General features: G+C 31.9%; 2 protein-coding genes across 2 annotated transcripts; one reads left to right on the plus strand and one right to left on the minus strand.

The window, feature by feature from the left end:
• LOC131607782 (probable disease resistance protein At5g66900) lies at positions 1 to 3069 on the minus strand. Its single transcript, XM_058879745.1, has 4 exons — positions 1972 to 3069; positions 1486 to 1847; positions 1130 to 1401; positions 1 to 991 (listed from the first exon to the last, which is right to left on the minus strand). Exons 1-4 carry the CDS (start codon positions 2974 to 2976, stop codon positions 177 to 179), a joined length of 2454 nt encoding a protein of 817 aa, XP_058735728.1. The 5' UTR covers positions 2977 to 3069; the 3' UTR covers positions 1 to 176.
• Positions 3070 to 13301: 10232 nt separating this feature from the next.
• LOC131607793 (probable disease resistance protein At5g66900) lies at positions 13302 to 16297 on the plus strand. Its single transcript, XM_058879756.1, has 4 exons — positions 13302 to 14334; positions 14437 to 14798; positions 14880 to 15151; positions 15277 to 16297. Exons 1-4 carry the CDS (start codon positions 13327 to 13329, stop codon positions 16089 to 16091), a joined length of 2457 nt encoding a protein of 818 aa, XP_058735739.1. The 5' UTR covers positions 13302 to 13326; the 3' UTR covers positions 16092 to 16297.
• The last annotated feature ends 369 nt before the right edge of the window (positions 16298 to 16666 follow it).

Here is a 16666-nt window from a genome sequence, read left to right on the forward strand (position 1 = left end):
TGATAAACAAACTTTATTTCATACATTACAAGACAAATAATACACACAATATATATCAAATCTCCTACCTATATTATGCAACAAGTAGCATAATATTTACAAAAGAATTCTTACAAATTTCAAACACAGACAATGATACAGAGAAGTTATCCTAAGAAGATGCCCTAGGAGATAGTTTAATGAAGCCAGTTCAAGTTTACATCAACATGAGGAACCTCTATCTTCATATTGGGAAGCATAGGTTGGAAAGCTTCCCATGAAGCAGCCGTCTCTTCATCGCACGTTATCACCTTCAAATTCAAAAGATTGACGACTGAGAACGGCAATTCACAACTTGCACAACTTGCCATGTACAGATTCCTTAGATTGCACAGATTACCAAATTCCTCAGGTAAACTTGAAAGGCTTATGCAGTTGGATATGTCAAGATGTCTTAGATTTAAAAGCTTTCTAATGGAATTCGGCATCACTTCCAAATCAGTGCAGGAACTCAGCCTTAGAAGTTCTAAACTCTCCAATTTTCCAATATCTTGAGGAAGTGCAGAAAGTTTGTGGCAATTAGTAACACTGAGTTTCTTTAATGGGGTGATATCACAGACTGCATTAGGCAATTCAACCAAATCTTTGCAGTAATCAATATTCAACTCTTCTAGATTAGGAAATGCATTTGAAATCAGAATGTTATCCTTTTCAAAGGCGAGACTCGTATTACACATGTAGAGCGATAGTTTTTTCAGATTTTTCAACGTTCCAAAGGAAGGAACGAAAATTCGTTCTAGTCTGATTCTTGTCAAGTTTTGTAAAGAGTCAAGTATCTCAAAGTTGTTCAGTTCAGAAGGATGGAAACCATAGTTTGTGATTATCAGAACTTTCAGTTTACTCATTTTCTCCATTGACTCGGGAAATAAGTACTGTTTGGTATGGAGATTTAAAATAAGAACCTCAGTTTGAGCTGTTTGAATTTGGGACCAATTTAAAGCATAACTGTCATCTGCAAACGCGAAACATACAAGATCAACCATGGAAAACGAATGAATGAAGATTGCAGCATTTTTTTTAGTAGAAACTTTTAGTTTTTGCAAAGTGATTAAGTGAATGTAATTTAAATGATGGTACAAATATTACTAACCAGTTGATACAGACAATATACGGGCATTGAGCTGCTGGTGATTATGTTTCACGCACAAAGTAAGAAATTTTGACAATATACGGATCATCAGGCCTTGCTGCTTCTCCCCGATGCACCATTCACGTTTATTTTCATTCATGTCAAAGATCATTCTTTTTCTCTGCTCAATTGGTTCTTTGGTGCTTTCGTAAATTCCAAGATCTCTTACAAGATCATGAAGGGAAATAAAGTGGTTATTGTAGTTGTATTCGTCTGCGTCACTAGCATTTTTCCTGGTAAACAAGAAGCGGTTAAGGACTTAAACATATTCAAGGATTTAAGTGGCCAAGAAAAAATTAAAATAGCCGGCATTGTACCTTGTTATTGAGACATGAGCCAGATTCATGGAGCTTAATTTGTTGATGATTTCCATTGCTTCTATTCCGTTGTCATCTAGTTCATACAACTCTGTCCACATATAAATGAGAGCAACAACAGGTATTCTATGATCTTCAGGAAATAAGGCTAGGTCCTTGAAACACTCTTTGAGTATGGGATTATCTTCCAAAACATCTAATATCTTTTGGAGGAGAGAACATAATTCGGTGTTAGAATCAAGTATAGAATGACCTTGTGATAGTTCCTTCACTATCTTTCGCCAAAAGTCATAAGGCTGATTTCTGAGTGATGTTGCAGTAACTTTGATGGCAAGCGGTAAACCTTTGCAATTTTTCACAACCTGCATATAAGTGAGTTCAATGATAGGTTTGTTTAACATAAAATAAGTTCAAATGATCAAGTACAATATTGTTATGTCTATCTCAAATGAACAACTTTAGACAAAAAAAACTAATAGCAAGTACCTTTTCGACGAGATCTTTGTAGATAATATTTGAATTATTTTTTTCCATCTGAGCATAGTGATGGAAGAGTATTACTGCATCATCATGGACAAGAGGTTTTAAGACACATGTTGTGCTAAATCTTGGAAATGCAACCCTTGAAGTGACCAGAATTTTGAAATCAGATATCTGGAATTGAAGTTTCTCAATAAGGGTTTCTGAGTTTGGCCAAACATCATCCAGAACCAACAAAAGTGGACTTCCCTCAACTTTCTTCAGCAAAAGTTCCAATCTATTGACAGCATCTTCATCAGTTTGAAACTCAGGCACTGGATATCCACAATGTTCAAATAGTTTCTCAATAATAATCTTCAACATCGGTGTTTTTGAGAAGGTGAGAAATATTATATTCTCCTTAAATTTAGCCTTAGCATGTTCATCCCAACAAAGCTTTGTAGCCAAAGTAGTTTTTCCCAATCCTCCGAAACCAGTCAACACAAGGGTGGAACTACCATCCTTAAGAAGCTCCATTTTCAGCTTGGTAAATGGTATATCCAACCCAACAGTGAATTCTGGATTTTCAGGAACACCAAAAGGACTCTTAAATGGTGCTCCTCCATTTTCATTAAGTTTCTGTTCAAAATTTTGATTGTTGATAAGCTCAAGAATTTCTCTGACCTTATAAAGTGTCTCTCTAACATCCTTCACAGTAAGAGATTCTGAATCATCAACAACATAAGAACCATTCCGAAACCACGAGAGACACTTGTTCCACAAGCTATTGTCAGAAGAACATTTGCATGCAGCATTTTCTTGTATAAGAGAGTTAATTTCTTGACTAGGTTGATTCAAGTGTTGATTGTATTGGTTAATGTCTTTAACAAGAGATGTTAAATCCTTTAAAGTGGATCTCAATAATCTCCTTGTACGTTTGTTGTTTCTAGCTTTTTCAACAATTTGTGATATCTTATTTAAGATATCATGAAATCTTGTAGTAAGGGCAAGAATTTGTGTGGCGCTACTCATCAATTTGATTCCTTCCTCTGAAGCAGAAAAATAGTATATGGAACCTTTGTTTTTGTTTTTGTGATGTTGTGCTGTTTAGTTATATTAAATTGAAGCTAAGATATAAGATGCGATATTTATATAGCAAAGAAATGGGATGATAAGCTTTGTTGTTCTTCGTATTTTTCCCGCTCATTGCGTAGTAACCTTCGCTAACCTTTCCGTATGGACATAATTTTTTACCTTACCTTAAATATTGTAAGAAAACAAGATGACTTTAGACTTTTAGAATGACGTCATTCTCATACGCGGCTAATTGATGTAAGTGTTCAAATTGACTATTGTTTGAACACGGTCAGCAGACTTTAAGTACAGACAAAATGTTATATTTGAACTAATTTCACACGGCATATCTATGGTCATTCATCACGTAGGATCCCATCCATCGGATCTAAGAGGTAAAAACTAAAACTAAGAGTGTTTGGACGAGGTAATTTGAAATTTTAAAGAAATTTAAAATTCAAAGCAATTCAAATAATTCAATTGAAGTTCATTTATTTTAAAATTATTTTGTTTGGATGAAGTATTAAGATAATTCATTGTTAGACTTTTGGAGTCATTTTTATAAAATTTAAACTTTTGGACCAAATTAAAAAATTAAAAAGTAGGGACCAATTTGTAATTTTTAAAAATTTTTGGACCAAATTGTAAATTTAAAAATTATTAAGGACCAATTTGCAATTTTAGAAAAAATTTGGGGTCAATTTTATAATTTTGGAAAATATGAGGAGCAATTTGCAAAATTTGAAGAAATAATAATAACAAATACATTTTATGGAGTATGGGAGGAATTTCAAATTTTTTAGTTTTTGGAGTCATTTCAAAATGATTAAATTTAACTTAGATAAAATACTCCATAAATTTTCATCATTTTAACAATTCTTCATTTTTGTATCCAAACAATAAATTTTGTGCAAATGATTTTAAATTGCCTTAAAACATTACATTACCTCATTAAAATGCTCTATCTAAACACACTCTAAGATTGTTCTTCTCATCTTTAGTAGTGAAAGAGTCGTCCTTTCAAAATTTAAAATTGTTTTTCACAAATTCAGAAGTATATTTATGCACACACTTCAAATACACCACATTTATTCGGAAGTGAGTCATCCATTTCATTTTGCCAAAAATTAGTGCGAAAATTTATCTATGTATTTAAGGAAGGGTGAATCCGTATGTGAATTTCTGTAATAACTATAAACACATTTTAAATTCATGGCGTTGTGTATATTTCACAACTCAACAAATAATACAGAAATTTACTTTTGTCATAATTCTTAGACAATAAGATTGTTTAAAAATTTGTGATTTTTTTTACGAAATCTTATATTATAAGTCAATTATATTATGTATACTATCAAAAATAAATTTATTGTCACTTATACTCAGATAATTCAATTAAAATGTCATATGTTAAAATCAATCCATAATCAAACATCATTATTGAAAAATTACAAACCATAATACAAATATTATCAAAATTAGGGATGGCAAAAAAACCCATACCCACGGGTATCCGCGGATAAAATCCGTCACGGGCACGGGTTGGATAGCTTATCGGATATCCACGGGTATTATAAACGGATATTTAGTTACCCGTTTACTTACGGGTACGGATACGAATTTGATGGTATCCATATCCGCGGGTATCCATATCCGTTAATAGTGATTAAAATTACTTAAATATCCTTTTAAAATTAGTATACTTGAATATCTTTTTAATATCAATTAGTATACTTAAATATTCTTTTAACATTTTTTCACATTCTACATCAATATTCATTATAAGATGCTTTTGAATTTAATATAGTAAATGTATAACACATACTTTTCTATTAATAAAAAGATAAATTTTCTATTCAATATATAGAAAATTAGTAAATTTCAATTAAAAAAAGTATCCATGGGTATCCATAAATACCCGCGGATATTTAAAATATCACTGATACCCACCCGGCAGATATCCACACGGGTATGGAGCGGATATGGATACCATTTTTATTAAACGGATGGGTAGTGGAAGACTAGTATCCGTACCCATGGGTATCCATTGCCATCCCTAATCAAAATAGAAGTAAAAGTAAACTACTGGCTATATCTGACCCTCTTTCGCTGCCTCTTGTACTGCAACGCATTTCATGCCTTTGATAGATTGGCCTCTATACTAGTCCTTACAGGAGTGCCTTCAGAAAATTCTCCTCTCTCTATACTTGCTCATATAATATCCCTAATACGACGACATACAATTAATGTACCAACGACATAATCTTCCCTAGCATGCTCGTCCTCTAATATCTCTTGATGAGTTGGTCTAAGTGGATCTCCGTGAGCATCTAGTGTCATGTAAGGATGTGACACTCTAAAATACCATTGAATGAAGCTGAATGTACTACTTCATGGCTGAGAAGCTAACACACTTCGTGATTCCTCTAGTACCATATGATTATAGATCATCAAATATCGCATCAACATCTCTGCGGACGACATTGGAAGGAGCATACACGACATAGTCTCTTTGAATACCATGTAGAAACCCGAATTGGTGCATGAATCACTCAGGAAGACGTAGATAAACCAGGTGTGGCCCATAAGCCAACCATCTAGACTAGGAGGCTAGGTCATTTATATTAAGTATATTATCAAAATAAATTTGTTTTCACTTAAACTATACACTAATGTAATTCAATTAAAATGTCATATATTAAAATCAATTCATGATTAAACATCATTGATGTCAAACTAAAATCATAATACAAATACTATCAAAATAGAAGTAAAAGTAAACTATTGGATATATTTGACCCCTCATTTTCCTACTATGCCTCCTGTACTACAACACATTTTGTGCCTCTAATAGAATGGTCTTTATAGTAGCCCTCATATGTTTTCCTTTTTATATCTCTCCTATCTCTATACTTGCTCACACAATATCCATAATACGACGACATACAATTAATGCACCAACGAGATAATCTTCCCTAGCATGCTCCTCCTTTAATATCTCTTTATGAGTTGGCCTAGGTGGATCTCCGTGCATCTGGTGACATGTAAAGATGTGACACTCTAAAATACAATTGGATGTACACGAATGCATTATGTTAGAACAAGATTTGCTTTTGCATTCAATCTTTAGTTTTGATGATAACAATACATATATTTTATATGTAACAATTTTGTTCTCTAATAGTTTCTTGAGTGTGCAAATTAATTATTTTGATTGATTATGGATTGCTATCTAAAATATCATAAGAATCAGCGTTGAAACACCTCAGAAGAACTATTCATCCATTTTTGAAGTAACATCAGCAGTTCTGAAGAATGTCGAATGTTTGTTAGAAAGGGATTATCAAGTGTTTATAAGATAAGTTACTCTTTCAGATAAGAAGTCCATATTTCGAACCTCAGATAAGTTTTTGCTTCCAGCTCGGAAATCAAGATGTGTCGTTCAGATAAGCTTTTGCGTTCAACTCTGAAGGCTACGTTCTGACTCTAAAGACTTAAATTCTCTTAGGATGTTTATGTTACTTGATCTCTTTCATGCTCTCACTACTTCTGATCAGAAGTATATTCTTAAAAGAAAGATCGGAAACTTGCGCTAGAAGCTAAATAGTACAATATTACACCATCTTCCCCACTACTGCAAGGACATATTGTACGACCCAATTTTTATGCGCTATTTGTCTCCACGATCACATTTGAGCCTTATGTCAGTTGACAAGGAAGCGACTTCTTATCCTTCTCAACGGTCTACTTTTTGGGGACTATAGATATAGGCAGTCGCCATTGAAGAAATGTTGCTCATACTATTATTGTGAAGTTGCTCAAACTATTACAGCTATAACATACAAACTTCAACGTAAAACAAAAAAGAAAGAAATCAAAGAGATTAGTTTGTTCTAGACACTCCATTGTGATAAATATTTTTCTAAGAATCTCACAAGAGTTGTTGCTCATTAGTTGTGTTAACTTTTGTTCTTCAACTTTGTTTCATTATGCTTATTTAGAAGCATTTGTTGTAAACACTTTCTATTGTAATCTATTGAGATTTGTTTTCCTCAAGTGACTAGGTTGTTAATCTGAATACTTGAGAGGGATAAGGTGTCTTTCAAGACTCTTAGAGGTTGTTTGTAATCTTTCGAGATTAGTGGATTAAGTTCTTTTCTAAGGTGAAGTCACCTTGGTGGGTGGAGAAGATTAGTCTTTTCTAAGGTGAACTTGTATAAACCAAACGTGTCAATCCTCTTTCATTTCTATCTTATTGATTTGACTTTGGTGAATAGTTTTCAAGAATAATTTTTTTTTTATAAAATCTAATTCAAACTCACATTTCTTGTGTTTTTTTCAACCTTCGCACTACTTCGTGGCTAAGGAGTTACTACACTTTGTGCTTCCTCTAACACCAAATTATTATAAAAATATCAAATATCGCATTAACATATCTATGGACGACACTAGGAGGATCATACACGGAGGGGAGTCTCTTGAAATACCATGTAGAAACTTGAATTAGTGCATGACTCGCTCTGTAAGATGTGGATAAATTAGGCGTGACCCACAAGCAAACCATATACAATAGAAGCCTATGTCATCCACAGGACACGTGTGACACTGTAGTCCTACGGTGTGTAGCTTATATCATTTGTTGCACTCATGAATTTACTTGAAGTCGAGGAAATATCTAAAGTAAACCACGTCGACATGATAGGTACTTTTGTACACAAATATGGAGGATTCATTAATGAAATTTTTTAGAAGGACAAAAAATAAAAATGCATAACTTTATAAAAATTTTAAACATATTTAACCCTTATAATTTTATAATAAAAACTTATAATACACAATAGAAAAATTAATTTATATCCACACATCGCGTTGGTCACAATTCACATAACCTTAATATTAGACAATCTCTTATTCTTCTTAGGGGTTCTTACACACCATGTGTTTTTTCAAAAATATCCACTGTTTTCGGAGGTGTATCTCCGGAAGCACTTTTTTTTATTCAACGTTGATTTATTTCATAGGTGCATATACGGAACCTTCTCTTAACTAAATTATTTTGAAGTTTTCCCAACGTGTACTAGTTTAAACTACTTCCGTATATGTGATTCAAAAAAAAATCCAAATTTGAACATAAAAAAGGTGTCTTCTGATATGTATCTCTGAAAGCGGAAGACATAAATGACATTTTACTAAATATCTAAGAATATCAATAGGGGATTGAGATATTTCTAATATTAAGAATATATGTAATCTTTTAAATAAAACAAAGGTAATAGCATATAAGTAAATATAAGTATTTTATTTTATACTATAAAATAATTTATTTATTATAAGTGTTTATTATAATTACAAATAATTTGTTTATTAAAATATATATGGTCTATATATTATAATAAAAATTTCTAAAATATTTATTTATTGTTGTCAAACTTTTGAACCTTTCCCTTGAAGACTACAAATATAAGAAGAACATTTAAACAAAATTCATGTAAAGTATTAGACATGGTCATTTTAAATATTTACATAAAATTCTGAAAAGTCATATGGAAATACTGATCAACTTCATGTTTGGATAAGACTTAGATAAAAAACATTCCCAATTAAAAAAATGATTTGCTTAACCAAAATAAAATATAAGTTAACCTATTTTATAATACATCAAATAAATAATTTTAATTATCATCATTATCCACCGGAATAACTTATACTAATGGACAATGGCACATAGAAAATTGGTGGGACTTTCTAGAGATTTTCCAATAAGAATTTTTATTACTCAATAGTAACTTGAACCGCGGTTAAAAACCTTTGTGATTATTAACTACTCCTACTTTGTCTTTCATTTTTTTATTTTCGTAACAATTGTATCTTAGAAAATTGCAGTCCTTAATCTCATACGCAGATGGATATTTGATGTTGGAAAAATTGCAGTTCCCTGTGGTGTCATCGGGGTTGTTGCTTGACTAATGTTGGTAGGATTTTCTCTCTACATATTCGGAGTTCCTAGTGCATCAAGCGACACTACATTTGCTTGTCCTTCTATGTTTGAAGGGTCGTTTTGGAGTGGAGGATTGTTTGTAGGTGGTGAACGTGTTATTTTTGAAAGTTTTTTACCGCTCCATTTCACACGCGACATAAAAACACTTTTTATAGAGAATTTTTAAAGAATTTGATGCACAAAATAGCATTTCATTGAATGTGTTAATTTGTTTACTGTATTTTGATAAACATTCACTAGTCTACAAAGATAGTTACTTGCAGGATTGACTAGAAAATTTTATAGCATATTTGTGTAGGAATTCTTAAAATATTCATTAGTTCGATTGTAAAATAAAGGAGAAGTTAAAAGGAAAATAACGACCGAGTCGGGTTGAAAGTAACGTGAAGTGAACGTGACGAAAAATGACTATAAAAATGCAAGTTAACTAAAGAAAATTACTTCAATATATTGCATAAGAAATAAAAAGATGGTACATAAGACCATACATTTTCTCACATACTTGTTTCTCTGTGAATGCGGATACTTTAAGTTTTTTAGTGTTGTATGTGAACTTTGTGACCCCTAATCTTGACATCGGGAATACCTATATATGTTACTAAATTTGTGACTCTCTTCTATGATTGCTTCATGCATGCTCGACACGTATCCTTGTTACGTGGCTTCGAGGCTAATGACTTACTTCCACGCGTCTCAGATGCCCAAACTCTTTTTCGTGACTGTTATTTGATCTTATCATTTGATAAATGAAATAACTGCTCTTGGTCAAAATAGCTATTGTCTGAAAAACAATGCCAAAATTCGCTAAGTCATTTAGAATGAGACAAACATCTGCCCGACTCCGACTAGCAATAGTCGAAATACATTTTTTTTATTACAAAGTGGTCTTCAAATTCCACTCTTGCTCTCGAAATTCTCAACTAACAAATGTCTAACATTTTGAACACATCAAATCCTTATCTAAAAAGGTATGACTGAGCAAGATCCATCAAAAGTTTCATTGATGTTGTGGAAAATATTGTAGAATAAATTCTCTACGAAAAATAATTTGCATAGAAGATAAGCTCTTAGTCAAAATTCGTTGAGGTGTGTGAGGGATTGTAGTGGAAATAAATCAGGATCTCATCTCTTCTTCAAGAATCAAGTATATTCTTAAGAATATGAAAAGAATTTTGTCGTTAGATCGATATCAACATATCATTCCAAATAGATAGTTTAGTGCATTTTGATCGATTAACTCCAAGATTAATTAGTAATGTAAGATCTTATATAATGAAAATTACGGTGATTAGTTTACAATAATGTTTAAATAATCTAGACGACAAAAAATAGAAGAAAAAATGATTGAAGTTCACATATAATAGTAAGTAATAGTTGAGGAAATGAAGCTAGTTTCTGGATATTTGAATGCATATAAAATCAAACAGCCTAGATTGTAGTGTCTCCCAGGGATTATTGAATATAGACGTGCGGCGGACTTAAATGATAGAATCAATTAGAGTCCAAAATATTATCAGTGAACTATCTTATTTTGGAGATGTGTTTTTTAGGTTGTTTTCCTACCATGTATTCTGACTCATTCATATAACATTTGTTGTATGAAGTTGGGTGTGTTGGTAGATCAATTTTAGTGTTACGATCGTCTTAAATTTTTAGATATCATAAATTAATCACCATTGAAATGTGACAATGAAGTAAGAGTCTTATTTTATACTTCCTCCGTCTCATAATGAGTGACCCAACACACCATTTCACACAGATTAAGAAAATGGTATAAAAGTAAGAGAGAGAATGTCGTTTTTACTATAGTACCCTTATCATGTATTGAGAATGGTGAAACTTTTAATAATTAGAGGATAAAATTGGAAAAAATGCATTAAAAATTGAAATAGGTCATTCATTTTGGAACACCATTTTATTTCAAATGGGTCACTCATTGTGGGACGGAGGGAGTATGTTTTAACCGTGATAAATATTTTAAAAGACTCTGGCAACAACCCATTTGATTTGCCGTGTTATTGTTAACTTTATTTCAATTTTGAAGAACTTGACTACCAATTTAGTGGAATGACTATGCTGACAATTGTCATTTAGTTGACCAATTTAACCTCTTAGCGTGTCTAATTAACTGAAATCCATTCTTCATTTTGTTTGCATTAAAAAGTCCTGTCCCGACGTTTTAAACAATTGTCAATTTTACACTTACATACATCAAATATCCATCCTCATATGAAATTGAGGACTGCAATTTTCCCAACATCTTGGACAACACGACAAAATTTAAAATACAATTGCCAAGGAAAAGAAATTGAAAGAGAAAGTGGGAGTAATAGTTACTAGATCACAAACGACTTTAACCGCGGTTCAAGTTATTAATGAATTAAAATTGTTATTGGAAAAACTCTAGTAATTTCCACCAATTTTCTATGGGCCATTATAATTTATACAGTAGTATAAGTTATTCCGGTGGATAAGATAGTGCTGGTAATTAAAATTATATATTCATGTATTATAATATAAGTTAAGTTAGTACATTTCATCGATCCTATTTTATTTTGGTTTAGCAAAATCTTTATTTAATTGGGAATGTTTTATCTAAGTCTTATCCAAACATTGGAGTTGATCAATATTTCCATATGATTTGCACTAGTCAAAAGTTAATGAAATGTTTTAAAATGTTGACCAAAGAACCGGGATCCACCGCTCCGCGTTGATCAAAGATTCAATAACACGAGATTCATTATTCAACTTAGCCGTCAGATCCAAAGTATAAAAATTTTTGTAAAAGATTTTCACGTACAAAATTTGTAATCTCCTCTTATAAAGTTTCAAGGATTAGTTTATGGAGTTGCGCGCAGAAAATATCTGATTTATATTTTAAAAAAAATTATAAATATCTGTGTTCATTACCACTATCTTGAACTTTAAACTGACTTGAAAGTGTTAACTATATCGATACCTTCTAAATCACCTATATCAAGGATAACAAACACTGATTATCAGCATTACATCAAGATTAATACATCAGCATTCAAGAAACATAATAATGTAACATTTGATTCATGATGTGTCTCATCATAGTGTTTCAAAAGTTTTTCAGAAACTTTGCCCCACCGTAATTTCCATAATCCTCATCATCTTTTTATCTGCAAGGGAACAATGACCATGTCTAATATTCTAGATGAATTTTGTTTAATTTTTCTTCTTCTTATATTCATAGTCTTCGAGGGAAAGGTTCAAAAAGTTTGACAAGAATAAATAAATAGTTCAAACATCTTTTATTATAATATGTAGACCATATTATAATAAACAATTTATTTGTATCTTATAGTTACATTTATTATAATAAATACTTTTCTATAATTTACATAAACTTTTATAATATAAAATAAAATAAGATTAAAAGTTGTTTGTACATACTAATAAATTTAATTAATTTATAAGAAATTATTTATGTTTTCATAATATTTTAATATTTATCATCTTTTTCTCTATGCAATAAATAATTAAAGATAATTTAATTAAAACAATATTAGAAATATTCTACTTTGACATTTAAAAATAAAAAATAAAAAATAAAAAGAAATTTCAAAATTCAACTCTTAATAAATATATCAATTATTATAAATTATTTTGAAAAATATTAATGTTTATAATAATGATATATAAAAAGAATAATTAATAATCTTTCATATGTCGGTAGTTAATTGTCTTTCAAGAAATTAAACTAGCACACTCAATTGAAATTAATCTTAAGGTGACACATCATTATTTTTTAAACGATACGTGTATTTCCTAGCGAAGCAATTTGATATATTTATATTATATTTCAATTTCAATAGCTTACTAATGTAAAAAGTTTTATATAATTGGTGCATCACATAGCATTCATATGTTATAGTAGTTTAGATGTGATTAAATAAAACTTCAACAAAATTTATTAACGATAGCCAGTGTATTATGGGTGTACTGTATATAAATAAAATATCGACATAAGATTATATGTTAATTAAAATATGTAGCATATTTTGTTGAAAGAAACAATGCTGTTGGTTTCTAACGGGACGCGTTATGTGTGTTCCAATGGAATATTTTCTATTAGAGCAAACAACGTGCCCAATACTTAAGGAAATAAAAAACAAGACCACAGAAAGAATAGTGAAGATTAGTACGTAATAAGTGGGAAAAAGAGAGGAAGAATAAAACTTTGATCATTCCTTCCCTAAAGGGCTATATAAATACATCATGTTAAGTTTCATTTTGTTTCATAACTATATAACACCAACACATCAAAACATTATCACAAATTCATGAGTAGCGCCACACAGATTCTTTCCCTTACAACAAGATTTCATGATATCCTCAATAAGATATCACAAATTCTTGAAAAAGCTAGAAACAACAAACGTACAAGGAGATTATTGAGGTCCACTTTAAGGGATTTAACACCTCTTGTTAAAGACATTAACCAATACAATCAACACTTGAATCAACCTCGACTAGAAATTAACTCTCTCATACAAGAAAATGTTGCATGCAAATGTTCTTCTCACAATACCTTGTGGAGCAAGTGTCTCTCATGGTTTGGGAATGGTTCTTCTGTTGTCGATGATTCGGAATCTCTTACTGTGAAGGATGTTAGAGAGACACTTTATAAGGTCAGAAAAATTCTTGAGCTTATCAACAATGAAAATTTTGAACAGAAACTTAATGAAAATGGAGGAGCGCCATTTAAGAGTTCTTTTGGTGTTCCTGAAAATCCAGAATTCACTGTTGGATTGGATATACCGTTTACAAAGCTGAAAATAGAGCTTCTTAAGGATGGTAGTTCCACCCTTGTGTTGACTGGTTTGGGAGGATTGGGAAAAACCACTTTGGCTACAAAGCTTTGTTGGGATGAACATGTTAAGGCTAAATTCAAGGAAAATATGATATTTGTCACATTCTCAAAGACACCGATGTTGAAGATTATTATAGAGAGACTATTTGAACATTGTGGATATTATCCAGTGTCTGAGTTTCAAACTGATGAAGATGCTGTCAATAAATTGGGACTTTTGCTGAAGAAAGTTGAGGGAAGTCCACTTTTATTGGTTCTGGATGATGTTTGGCCAAACTCAGAAACCCTTATTGAGAAACTTCAATTCCAGATATCAGATTTCAAAATTCTGGTCACTTCAAGAGTTGCATTTCAAAGATTTAGCACAACATGTGTCTTAAAACCTCTTGTTCATGAAGATGCATTAATACTTTTCCATCACTATGCTCAGATGGAAAAAGATAATTCAAATATTCTCGACAAAGATCTCATCGAAAAGGTACTTGGTCTATGTTTTTTAGTCTAAAGTTGTTTGTTTGAGATAGACATAACAAGATTGTACATGGTCATTTGAAACTTCTTTTATGTTAAACAAATGCAGGTTGTGAAAAATTGCAAAGGTTTACCGCTTGCCATTAAAGTGACTGCAACATCACTCAGAAATCGGCCTTATGACTTTTGGCGAAAGATAGGGAAGGAACTATCACAAGGTCATTCTATACTTGATTCTAACACTGAATTACTTTCTCTCCTTCAAAAGATACTAGATGTTTTGGAAGATAATCCCATACTCAAAGAGTGTTTCAAGGACCTAGCCTTATTTCCCGAAGACCATAGAATTCCTGTTGTTGCTCTCATTTATATGTGGACAGAGTTGTATGAACTCGATGACAACGGAATCGAAGCAATGGAAATCATCAACAAGTTAAGCTCCATGAATCTGGCTCATGTCTCAATAACAAGGTACAATGGCTATTTTAATTTTTTCTTGGCCACTTAAATCCTTGAATTTGTTTAAGTCCTTAACCTCTTCTCGTTTACTAGGAAAAATGCAAGTGACGCAGACGATTACAACTACAATAACCACTTCATAACCCTTCATGATCTTGTAAGAGATCTTGGAATTTACCAAAGCACTAAAGAACCAATTGAGCAGAGAAAAAGAATGGTCATTGACATGAATGAAAATAAACGTGAATGGTGTATCGGGGAGAAGCAGCAAGGCCTGATGATCCATATATTGTCAAAACTTCTTAGTTTATGCGTGAAACAAAATCCTCAACAGCTCGATGCCCGAATATTGTCTGTATCCACTGGTTAGTAATATTTTCACCTTCATCTAAATTATATTCACTTACTCACATAGTAAAAACAAAAAAATATGCTGCAATCTTCATTCATACGTTTTCCATAGTTGATTTTGTATGTTTCGCTTTTGCAGGTGACACTAGTGCGTCAGATTGGTCCCAAGTTCAAACAACTCAAGCTGAGGTTCTTATTTTAAATCTCCATACTAAGCAGTACTTATTTCCCGAGTCTATGGAAAAAATGAGTAAGCTGAAAGTTCTGATAATCACAAATTACGGTTTCCATCATTCTGAACTGAACAACTTTGAGCTACTCGACTCTTTACACAACCTGACAAGAATAAGACTAGAGCGGATTTCCATTCCTTCCTTCGGAACATTGAAGAATCTGAAGAAACTATCGCTCTACATGTGTAATACGAGTCTCGCTTTTGAAAAGGGTAACATTCTGATTTCAGATGCATTTCCTAATCTAGAAGAGTTGAACATTGATTACTGCAAAGATTTGCTGATATTGCCTAATGCAGTCTGTGATATCACCCCATTAAAGAAACTCAGTGTTACTAACTGCCACAAACTTTCTGCACTTCCTCAAGATATTGGAAAATTGGAGAATTTAGAACTTCTAAGGCTGAGTTCCTGCACTGATTTGGAAGTGATACCGAATTCCATTGGAAAGCTTTTAAATCTAAGACATCTTGACATATCAAACTGCATAAGCCTTTCAAGTTTACCTGAGGAATTTGGTAATCTTTGCAATCTAAGGAATCTGTACATGTCAAGTTGTGCAAGTTGTGAATTGCCATTCTCAGTCGTCAATCTTTTGAATTTGAAGGCGATAACGTGCGATGAAGAGACGGCTGCTTCATGGGAAGCTTTCCAACCTATGCTTCCCAATATGAAGATTGAGGTTCCTCATGTTGATGTTAACTTAAACTGGCTTCGATAAATCATCTCCTAAGACCTCTTCTACGAATTGCTTCTGTATCACTGTCTCTTGTTTCTGTTACATATTTCTGTAAGTAATTTTTTTTTGTAAATGTTGTGCTAATTGTTGCGTAATATAGATAGAAGATTTGATATATATTGTGTGTATTATTTGTCATGTAATGTCATTAATGTATGAAATAAAGTTAGTCGATGCATAATAAGATGTTGAAGTGTTTTTTCTTTGTTTATCACCTTTCAATCTTATCTTCCTCTTCATTTATGTTCTGATTTGGTTCTTGACAAATATGATTTATGCTTTGCAATCTTGTAAATTTTATCTTTACAGGAAAACTTGTTCCGCAAGAAGCTTAGTTGCTTAGTTTAGGGTCAGTGTAAGTCTGCAGTTTGTTTCAAAGTATCCAATGTTAAAGTAAACTACTATTTTTAGGTGAATTTGAAAGGAAAAACCAGCAATTTGGAAAGAATTAAAAGCTAGATGCTTCAAAGTTTAAGAAAAAAGAATGCATAATTTCCAAACTACTGATCTTCTGATGCTGTCAACATGCTATAAATTACTACACCATTTGCTTGAAG

Source organism: Vicia villosa, linkage group LG1, assembly GCF_029867415.1.
Source record: "Vicia villosa cultivar HV-30 ecotype Madison, WI linkage group LG1, Vvil1.0, whole genome shotgun sequence".
NCBI lineage: Eukaryota > Viridiplantae > Streptophyta > Magnoliopsida > Fabales > Fabaceae > Vicia > Vicia villosa.

Excerpts from the sequence above, each read along its gene's own strand:
- LOC131607793 (XM_058879756.1), top strand. The coding sequence starts at position 13,327 with ATGAGTAGCGCCACACAGATTCTTTCCCTTACAACAAGATTTCATGAT. Across the intron at positions 14,335-14,436 it reads ACAAAGATCTCATCGAAAAG|GTTGTGAAAAATTGCAAAGG; the intron begins GTACTTGGTCTA and ends AAACAAATGCAG. Across the intron at positions 14,799-14,879 it reads GCTCATGTCTCAATAACAAG|GAAAAATGCAAGTGACGCAG; the intron begins GTACAATGGCTA and ends CTCGTTTACTAG.
- LOC131607782 (XM_058879745.1), bottom strand. The coding sequence starts at position 2,976 with ATGAGTAGCGCCACACAAATTCTTGCCCTTACTACAAGATTTCATGAT. Across the intron at positions 1,848-1,971 it reads ACAAAGATCTCGTCGAAAAG|GTTGTGAAAAATTGCAAAGG; the intron begins GTACTTGCTATT and ends ACTTATATGCAG. Across the intron at positions 992-1,129 it reads TATATTGTCTGTATCAACTG|ATGACAGTTATGCTTTAAAT; the intron begins GTTAGTAATATT and ends TCGCGTTTGCAG.